Source organism: Falco rusticolus, chromosome 10, assembly GCF_015220075.1.
Source record: "Falco rusticolus isolate bFalRus1 chromosome 10, bFalRus1.pri, whole genome shotgun sequence".
Lineage (NCBI taxonomy): Eukaryota > Metazoa > Chordata > Aves > Falconiformes > Falconidae > Falco > Falco rusticolus.
In genome coordinates this window covers 36,724,735-36,735,633 of record NC_051196.1, presented here as the reverse complement: position 1 = coordinate 36,735,633, position 10,899 = coordinate 36,724,735, and the positions used below count along the sequence as shown (strand labels likewise).

General features: G+C 45.3%; 1 protein-coding gene across 1 annotated transcript; it reads right to left on the bottom strand.

Annotated features, from left to right (window-relative positions):
* Positions 1-4,614: 4,614 nt before the first annotated feature.
* Positions 4,615-10,280, bottom strand: DYNLRB1 (dynein light chain roadblock-type 1). Its single transcript, XM_037402144.1, has 4 exons — positions 10,158-10,280; positions 7,777-7,852; positions 6,216-6,383; positions 4,615-5,140 (listed from the first exon to the last, which is right to left on the bottom strand). Exons 1-4 carry the CDS (start codon positions 10,158-10,160, stop codon positions 5,097-5,099), a joined length of 291 nt encoding a protein of 96 aa, XP_037258041.1. The 5' UTR covers positions 10,161-10,280; the 3' UTR covers positions 4,615-5,096.
* Between the last annotated feature and the right edge of the window lie 619 nt (positions 10,281-10,899).

The following is a 10,899-nucleotide window of genomic DNA, read 5'->3' as shown; positions in this document are numbered from 1 at the left end:
CTCCCGAGCTGACGCGGGCACTGAACGCGGCCGTAACCCGATCTCACCGAGATAACCAAGTATCTGCAATTCCCACACCTACCTCTATCGTTTCTCAACTAATAAGCCTGCCGTTCTCCCTGCGGCATTCAGAGCCACGTCCATGCTGAATATTTTAAAGACCACGGCATGACTACAAATAGGTCAGGCTATTTCTGGAGCTGCTGCAAAGGAATCGAGAAACAACAGCAAACAACATCTCCCTTTCACAGAGAACCCTGTCTAATATCCCGCCTTAACACATGCAGCAGCAAAAGCTATATTCTGCCAAAGCAATGTTTCATTGTTTACAGTGAACTGGTGTGAAACATGAACAAACACAAAATGTTAAAAATCTTAAGTACAACCTTAGTAAAAAAAAGACACGAAAGCTGCATCTCTTAAAAACCTGCTCCAATTATTCAAAGCGTCACAAATTAAAATATATTTAACTACAACCAAACAAATCCTTGGGTAAGCTCTACCAGGAGAAAAGAAAGGAAACAACTGCTTCCATGACTTAACATCACGGATTTTCCTTGACCAACCAGTACCAGTAGTCAATTACACACATACTGGTAAGGAAGTGTAAACTCTTCAGATTCACAAGTAAAGACCTTCGTTTGCCATGTAGGTCCTTTTAATCAGAAAATACATGAGGGAATGCAGCAATGTTGAATTAGACGTGGCAAGCTGATCAACTTTACAGACCACTTTATTTTTTATTACTGTTGTTATAAAGTGGTTTTAATGAGAGGCATTAGGAACTTTTTCTAATTTAGTGACTTGAACCCTGATTTTATCCATGCAGGACTGAGGCCATAATTCCAGAGATCATTCATACAGCCAGAGTGGGAGAAAAGACACTGGTTTGTGGAAGCTCTGTAACTTCTCAGCACGTTAATGTACTTGCATAAATGGGACACGGCTCAAGGAGATTTTACTTCTAATACAGCAGCGTAGGATGTATACAGCACATACTTCTTCCTTCAGCTTTCCTGAAAAATCTTGCACAGACTAATACTTCTCTTGCCTGTTCTTACAGATGTCATTGACAAAACTCCTTATTTAAGGAGGTGCATTTCAGATCCAAAAAATCCTGGATCAGTCAAAAATTTAAAGAAGATGGGAGGAACCAGCTGTATCAACCCAGCACCAGCAAGCTGTCTTAACATGACCTAGGATCAACAACAAGCTCTACACACGCCGTCACTCCTACAGGGTAAACACCATTGATAATAAGCAGCCCTGGATGCTTGCAAAACCATGCTAGCAGAGGGAAATCTCCCTGAAGGAACCCTGTAATGCTGGTAAAGGAAGTGTATTTTTGTCAACAGAAATTGTGTTGACACTCAGGCTTCTGCTGACATGGTAGCGTTTGTCAGAGCTCACCGCCCCTGCACACCCCAGCTGCCATAGCTTTTCCTGCAGATTATACTGGTTCCCAGAGGTGCTCTAGCTCTACTAATATAAGGCCAGCCTATAGTGGTATAACTATCTATGCCAGATTTTCATCCCCTATAGCTGTACCTATACATAACAGAAGTGTTAAGACAAGATCAAACATAAATGTCCTGTATGTGAAGAGGAGCGCTGCACAATGAGAGCTCAGCCATCTCGGGCAAAGAGTTGCTCTGGAGGGTGCTGGAGCAAACACAAGCTGCAGCAGCATAAAACAGCTGCCCTAAGACCTGTGGATTAGTTCCTGCAAGCCTAGCTTTTGCAGTATTAATGTGTTATCATCTCCATTTCTCTGCCAGAACTTTATCTCAGAGCAGAGTCAGCACAAGACAGCATGTCCTTGGGCCTCAAGTGCTGCTGTTCATAGCCCAGAGCCATACCTCAAACTTCCTTTCATTAGCTTGTTAATGCATCGGGGTCTGTTTTCCACATCTCAGCAGCAGATGTTTCCCCTGCCTTCAGAAAGGGATCCATCAAAACTGACTTCTCCAAGACAGCAAATTAGGCCAGTTTCCAGCCACAACACAAAGCATCTCTAAGGCACAGAGCGCAAAGGTTATTCAAGCCCTACTTTGAACCACCTCATCATGCTTTCTGCCTAGAAAGAAGGACTAGAACTGTAACATACATTTTTCTATTCTTCCTCAATTTGACAGTAATTTTACTGTATGAATGACCAGGCCCAGACTCAGCAACACTGGAAAGAAGCTAAGCTTCATCCCATCTCTCTTGACTCTCTTTAAGGTAACTTAAGACAAGCGAAATCCTCCCCTAACTTGCACATGGAGGAATTGCTTCTGGTCAGACCACTGTGACTCTCTGATGCTCCGATCCAAGTAAGACACTTCTTCTCCATGGTAAGCGCCGAAATGGAAGTTATTGTTGTTCTTCAGCTTCATCCACCCTTTCCCCTTTTTTTAAAAAAAAATTGAATTAACTTTAAATGTGAGCATAAAGGTAGTGCGAGCATGGCATAAGCAGAGTCCTGCCCTGACCAGATGGATTTAACAAGCTCCTCCAGACTGCAAAACCAACTTCTTCAAAGACTCCTTTATTCAAATTCCTGAGTATATTTCAAGCCAGACAGCTAACAGTCCTTGAAAAAAAACCAGCAAAAACCCCAAACCACCCCAAACAATCAGCATACAGCAGGAACTCAGTAAACTCACTGCAACGTTCTCAACACAATGCAGAAAACAAGCACAATCTTTGTTTTGCAATAGGGTTCCCAAACTCAGGTATGACACAAAATCACTGGTAGGATAGCTATCCTTAAGGAAGGGTCGAAAAGAATGCAGGACACTGAAGAAATTCTTCATTGTTCAAAAGTAACACTCCCACCTGCTAGGGAAAGCCAACATACATAAACAGGTCACCACCTCCAAGGAACTATGGCTATGAATAACAAAAGATAGAGGAGATAACTGAAGTCACATTTTTCTTCTGCTTTGTCTCACTATTCAGTTATTATCCAGAGACTTCTGCTTGCTGGAGAGAATTTTTTGGAGACAGCATTCAATAAAATGATGACAGATCACGTGCAGAGGCAGCAAGTTGCTGTGTAACAGGAACTATTCCAAACCCTATTCCTTGGTTTGATGGCATGGCTTAAACAAAGATTCAATAATAAAAGGGCCAGTGAATACATGCTATGCAAATTATCTGTCGGTTTGCTAACACTAGGAGATGGATGTTAACATCAGTCACTTCTTGGCACAAAATGTGATCCCAAGGCTACACCAATTTAGTGTGGTCAGAAATATGCTGATGGGAGAAACTGTTCATAAACTGAGTAACAGCCGACAGTGAGTCATGGTAACAGCTGAGATACCCAAAATACTGTAAAGCACCCTTGCCCAGATGCTGCAGGACTGACCACTTTACAGATCTCAATAAGCATTTCTGACCTTCACGGCCACAATCACTACCTAAAAAATTAGTCAGTACATTAATGCCCAAGCTTGAAAATGCACAGAAAACAAATGCCAAACATACAGGTTATCTCAGCTGTTTGAGTCACCACATACCCACCCCATCACTCTGTGCTGTGAAATCCATGAAAGCCTGCAAGTCAACACCAATTTTTGCTAAAGACTCCAAAACTGCACTGCAGCCAATTGCCTGGAATTCCTGCTAACCTGCTGAGATCACCCATAAACCCTTAGTCTGTTCCTCAGTGTAGAACTGGACTGTATCACATCTTCCTACTACTGATTGTAATTTTGAAAAAGCAGGGCTAAACATGGTTTATACACTTCTGGTAACAGAAATCCATGAGCCACAAGTGATCACTCACCAACACAAGAAACAGCATCCCCTAACAAAACTGCAGTCACTCAGTCCACGTTTTTTCTTTAATTGTAGAGTATGTTTCATGCCTGAGGCTCAGGTGCACTTCAGAAGAAATTCCTTTTCAGGCTGGTAACACTAACACAAGAGGATGCTGAAGCAGAAGCAGGCAGCTACACCACCTGCGCAAGCGCCCCCTTCTCTGCGGGACAGACGCTGGGGAAGGGAGCTGCTCTCGGCGGTTAGCTGCGTCGAGCTACCTGAGTACGCAAAGAAAACGCAGCACAAGACCATCGGCATAATTTCTGAATCTGGACTATGACGTTCAGCGCATCACCAGGACTCTTCAGTACAAGCCAGAGTTGTGTCTGTCACACACTTGACAAACAACTTCAAAAGGAAGACATTTTGCATAAATTCTTGAGCTCTGCATGCAATTACAAGGTGCTTTCAAGGCTAAAAAATAGCCGCTTTATTGTTTGGCACAACCAGAGAACCCTTTGTTTGTCCTTAATGGCCATCAATAAAAAAATTGCTAAAGGAAGACAGCAGATCAAATTGGCTACCGAACTGTGACCGTATGAGAGCTCCATCAGGCAGTCCCAATGGCCTGCCTGAGCCACAACACTCCTCTGTCTGAAACAAAAAGGAAGTGGTAGGAAAATGCTCCAACTTACAAGACAATTCCGAGCACATTGCACATGCACTGAGCCTAAATCTTTGTTTAGGGGAAGTAACAGACTAGTAAAATTAGTCCTAAGAAGGTTCTATGTTTTGAAGAAAAAACTCTGTCAGTCATGGGAATAATTAAAATCAGAAAGAAAACACGTAAGACAAAACCAGTCACCGATGACACTTTTTAATTTGATATGGTCAGACTTTTTCAAAGTAACTTGTAAAACCAACAGAGTAAGACAGAACTAGAGGACAGGCAAGTTTCATATTTACAGTCATTCAAAAGTAATAGCATAAAAGCATATCTCAAATAGTAGTGACAGAAGCATGGAAGCATACAAAGAATAATCTTTTTTAGAACATTATTAGAATTTTATTATATTATGTTCTTAACTGTTAAAAGGATCTGTAGCATGTGTTTACTGCTTGATTCTAATTCACCAACTTCTCCTCAGAACGAATTGTGATACAAAAAAAAAGCCACTTTTCTGTTTGTAAACAACAAAAACACCTGCTTTTGTTTTTCCAGACATTACTGAAGTGGTACAGCAGAGTTAACACTAATGCTCTATTCTTTAACATTAAATTAAAAAACAAAAAAAAACACCCCAAAAACAGGCAAAGGGAAAAAAAACCAGACCAAGTCAGTGTAATCATTCAGTTGGATTCTGGATGACAATCAGGAAGTAGTCTTTATCTGGAGGAAAAAAAGCGTAAGTTATTCTTTCATTGCTTGTATTTTTTCACAGCAACAGTAAATTTCAACATTTTTTTCACATCTCACTGACACACTGAGGGAACTATAGAGACCTGACATTCATCCTCAATGAGCAAAACATGCTTGGCATGTCAGGTCACTTGTTTTTATCAGCGTTACTGAGACAAAGGCTCAGCTCCAGAAACTGCATGCTCCCAGGTCAACTGAATTTAACTCAGTTTGTGCCTAGGAACTAACGGTAACCTCTCCCTCAGGCAGACTGCTGGGCTGCAGTGGCTGTAGCTGCACTTTTTCTGGACCAATACTTACTCCTCTCTTTTCATCCTTCACATGGAAATTAGAGGCTGCCTCAGCACAAGCCCCCAAGCCTGTCTTAAGATCTGCCTTGACCAGTCCCTGCAGAGCAGTCTGCTGCAACTGCAATCCTCCGCTCTCCCTGCCTCTCCACCAGCACGATCCCACCACAGAGCCAGTGCAGCATGAAGGAACAAAGGTGAGTTCCTGCCACATCAGTGAACTGCACTCATCTCACTGCTTCCCGTTTCATAATTCGATGAAATGTTGGGGATGTTTCCCGAAAAGAAGGTCGCTGCTGCTACATTCTACCACTCATGATTACAGCTACAATATGCTCTGTTACTTTTCTCTGAACTGACAAATCTGTTAGACTGCTTTGCTTTATCACTTGGTCTACAGGGCTGAACCGAAACCGCTCTCAAACCAGATTCCTTTACCAACTCTTGTGGTTTTATACGGAAAAACACAAAGCACGAGAGGCAGCAAGACACTTTCAAACACTGTTTAACACTTTCTACTTCAATGAACATGAAATGAGGAAAGTGATTTCCCACATTCAAACATGAAAAAGCGAACTTAGGTCAATGATAAAAGCTTTCGACTGAACAAAGTAAAACAGCTTCTTGGAAAATAAAAGATTATGTAATATGAATAAAGCAGCAGGCAGAACTTTTCTCTCAGGCTGACAGCATCAATCACATGAGAAAAGAATTCTGCTGGATTCCCTGACGTCTGCTTTCATCCCACTCACTATTACCTGGTGCAACCATGATTTCATTTTTCTTGGAGCGGATCCGCAGGAAGGTGAGGTCATTTTGGGGATCAATGTCTCGCACAGTGCTCCTTGCCTTCATGATGAAGCTGTGCATGAGGCCTGCATACTGAATCGTTGTGGAGTTGTCCATCGTGCTTTTGATAGGAATACCTGCAAGGAACAGGGGACAGCAAGGGTGGGTGACAAACTCCAGAACTAATTCTGCCTCGAGCATCACCAGGTTCAGCTGGGCTGGCTATTTAACCTAAGCAGGTGGTGTCGCTACAGCAGGATTAGAAACATTCTTTTGAAGGCTTAAAAGAACAACATGAACAGAAATAAGATGTGAAAAAGCTAAGATCTGGAACCACACGCATAGCTGAGAACAACTGTTCACTGCTAGTAGCATCAGTGCTTTACTTTTGCTTTTTCATTTATTTCTGACATTTAGAAACAAAAATAAATAATAACAAAACCAAGCATTTGAGGGGGGAGAGAGGAAATACCAATCTTTCAATTTTTTTCCTCTGACTGGGGACAGCTTTTCCTTTCAGAAAGGCTCCTGAACATCACAGTTAAATGATATTCAAGCAAGCTAGGCTGGGACCAGTGCTGCTTATAGAGGGCATCAGCTGCTGCACCATACAGTGGCAAAACTGAGGCTCCAATGTTTAGCTGCACGAGCTGATGCAGACTGTGAGGTCCCTGGTTCAGTTCCAGTGCACCAGCCAAGAGAGCACACACACTCCTTGGCCAGAGCTTGCCCTCCCTTATACTTCCACCACCCAGCAGACATGTTTCCTCACAGAAAGCCAGCCAAAATTCAGCTCACATGTCAGAGCAACACAGCAGCCAACTACTAACACTGGCACGGCAGAAAAACCGCTGCAGGTGTATGTACAGAGAAGCGCAGATTCAGCCTACAGAGCACAATCCATTATTCACTGCCATGAACAAGCAGCGAGCAGGAACACAAGCTGCATACAAGTATGCAGTGATCTGATCTTCCATAGATTCATATATAGCTATCTGTCACCTTTCCTAAGGATGTCACCTTCTTAAGAAGCTGGGCTGCTCACGGAGTATTTAGAGTGCTCTGAACAAGTCTGCTCCGTTGGACCCTTCAATCACTCCGAAAAGAGACAACTAGCTTGTGAGTCTCGTGAGGCCATGAGCACGCGATGGCTGCTAAGCTACCCGAGTCTGCCAAGACAGCAGCATTCTGGACATGCACAGCAGCAAGATTTCAGATGTCATGAGAGGTTTTAGTGCTACTGATAAAGGTTTTGACAGAACACAGTCTCAAGCACTGGCATAACTCAAATACTTCCAAGCTTTTGCAATTTATTTTACTTAATTTATTTTTTTAAATAATAAAGTGAGCTTGCAGAACAGCAGAAATGGGAATCTAGTTTTCTCTTGTAGTCAAACTGTTGTCTATCTGCTTTGGCTACAGGAAAACCTTTGCTAAAGACAGACTGTAATTTAAATGCAAGTAGCACAATCAGTGGTCCCTAAAGTGCGTGTTTAGAGTAAGTTATAGCTCAGAAAAATGAGACAGTACCTTCAGAATTAACAACAATGATCCCCTGCACTCCTTTTTGGCTCTGAATTCGCTTCAGCGTTTCTTCAACCTCAGCCTGCAAACAGAGAATCAATAGAAGACCACAGCTGCTATTTGCCTTCCACTAAAGCTCTGTAATCATGTGTCTGAAAATAAAGCTGTACAAAGATGATTCAAACAAACTACCCACACCGTTCTATACAGCAAAGTGACTGTCCTTGGGTACTACCTTTTCTGCATGACCTTTTCAGTTGCTCTCCATTGATTTTCACTCTTTACTCACCTGTGATTATAATCTTGTGAAAACTTGGAGGTCTCCTCAAATCTTTCCCTCTCTCCTCCTCCCCAACCCCTCCCCAACCTCCCGCGTCAGATCCTTACTGTAGCCTTGCAACTGGAAGACTGCTTAGTCAGACTACTACAATTTAGATGTTGAGCAAAAATCACGTATAACAATATGCATGGAATTTATGAAAAAAGTAGAAAATTATACGTTCTGGGTGCAAGGCTACCTTCCCTTTTGTCAAATGACTGCTAAAAGCAATTGCAAATAAGAAAAGTGAGGGAAACACCAATTAGAACACGCTATTTATTTATAATTACGATCTGTGCTGGGATAGCTACAAGATTATAACCACTAAAAACAATTTACAACTTTGAAAAATCAACTTAAAAAAAAGAAAAAATGCAAAATGAAGGCCAAGGTAAGTAGTCCCTCTGCCTTCTCTGTAAAAATCACCATAAACTTCAGAAGAGCTTTCAAACCCTTCTGCGCAATTCCCATTGCTACGAGACACCAGCCAAAATTTAACTATGGGTTCTCTAATAGGATCATAAAACCTCAGCACCTGAGCTGTTTTCCACAGCTTGGTGAGTATCTGGCAATTTTTTACTCCCATTAACGGAAACAGAGACACGCAGCATCTTTCAGATCCTGCAAGACAGTGTCCTACAGAAACCACCTGAACTGAGGGAAGGCGAGACCCAGATGGGGCGTTTGGCAAAGAGGACCGTGCTGCTCAGGCGCTGCAAATAACCCCCTCTCCACTTCCACCCTGCAGCACATGGGCACGGTCCTGTTAAAGCCCTGTTCCCTAGGAAGCAGACTTGTGCTAACAAAACATGGCCTCAACCTCAGAACTACCAGCAGACTTTCTGCAGAGTGCTGTTAGTGTAAGTGGCTTGGAGGAACATAAGCTGTTGCCAATAAGAGATAATTCCAGAACCATCACTGGTATTTATGAAGCAGTTTTTTGTCTTATCCAGCACAGAAAAATTCAGTCGTTTCAACACAGCTCTGGATTATTTCTGAATGCTGGACTATTTTCCAATGGAAGACAAGAAAAGTGAAACAAAGAACAAGGTACAAGGTGTAAAAATGCCGAGAGAAACATGGTGGCACACTGTTAAGTCTGAAATAATCTCCTGACTTCTTACAAGCATTTCAGTCCCGATGCATTAAATACTTTCCTTCACTGGACCTTAAGAAACCTATCTGGATGCAAAGAAGCATCCATATGGAACAACAGCATTTTCAAATTTCTTCTAACAACCAACAGATAATCTAAGTCACAAGGTGCGGTGATCTGTTCTAGCAGTTCACTGCTGGTGGCACGGGAGGGTCTTGCTCCTCCTGCTCTTACTCCCTGACACCCACGTACCACTTGGCACACGCCACCTCTGGTGCTTGTCCGACACCTCCGCAAGTCAGTTCAGCTCACCAAAGCAGAAAAAATATTACTGAGAAAAAAGTTGTAGATTTAACTCGTGAAATGGACAAAAAAGGCTGAATAACTACAAGAGACAGTATAGGGAGGAGAGATGCGCTTCGGTAAATGAACATAAATGCTGCGCCACCACCGATTTGCACATCTACGACGTCTGTTGCCCACCCAGCAGCAGCCTTCACCTCCCGGCCTCACCCGGAAAGCGTTAACCCCCACACCGTCTGACTGGACCGCTGCACCCTCCAGCTGCGGCTTAGGCCGGAATTTGCTTCTTTAGACTTTCCCCCACATTTTGATCCCCAAGTGTACAAACACGCGCCAGCCACCAACACCCGCACAGCCGGCCGCCTTCCGCACAACGGCACGGCCCCGGGCCCCGGCACAGCGGCCCAACCCGGCGGTTACGAGGAACCAGAGGGGTCAAACCGCCCGGCCTGGCCCCGCTCGCGCTCGGCGCAGGAGGCCGGTCCCGACCCCCCGCCCCAGCTTCCCCCGGCCTGCCCCTGCCGCGGGGCGGGCGCTGCCCGGGGCCGAGCTCGGCCGCTCCGCTCGCCGGGCCCCCGGAGGGAGGCCCAGGGGCCCAGGGCGGCGCTGAGGGGGCGCGCCACCCCCAGGCCCTGCGGAACGGAGCGGGCCCGGGCCCCCGGCACCCACCATCTCGAGCCGCCGCCTCTCCGCCCGGCCACGCCCCGCGCGTCCGCGCCGCCTGCCCCGGAAGCACTTGTGTCCCGGAAGCACTTGTGCCCGGCGGGGCGGGACCCGGCGCTGCCGCCGTGGAGCCCGACCCGGTGCGCCTCAGGGCGGCCCCGCCGCTGGCCCCGGGCGTCTGCTGAGGCCCGGAACAAACCCTTCGCTGGGACCCAGCAGAGACGGTCAGTGTCTCCTCCCGTGGGCCTGCGCAGCGCTGCAACCCCGTTAAAGTCAATTCTGCCCGCCGGCCCAGCAGTCCGGGTCAAGCCTTGGCCGCAGCAGGCGGTTCCGGCACAGGTCGGTTCCGCTGATGGGCACCGCCGGGGCGGCGGGACGGTCCCGGTAGCCGCCGTGCCCAGCTGCCCCCGGCGCCGAAACCAAACCGAATTTTGTGTGAATAAGCGCGTCCTGCGTGTGAATCCCACCGCGCACAAACCCACCGCTGTCCCCACCCACAACCTCATCGTAGAAGAAAAGAGCAAGGAGCTAACACGGTGGCGGCACCCAGTTGTGTATTTATCATGCACTGTGCTGCGATTCCTTCTTGGGTGTTTTGCCCTTTTTTTTTTTTTTAAAATACTTCAAATGTATGTGAAATACAGAATCACAGCTGTGCTACAAACTACCCCAAGCAGCGTCAGTTTTGGGGTTTACACAACTTACTAGCAAGCTTTTAAGTGATTTCAATGCAAAGCATGAAGGAAGC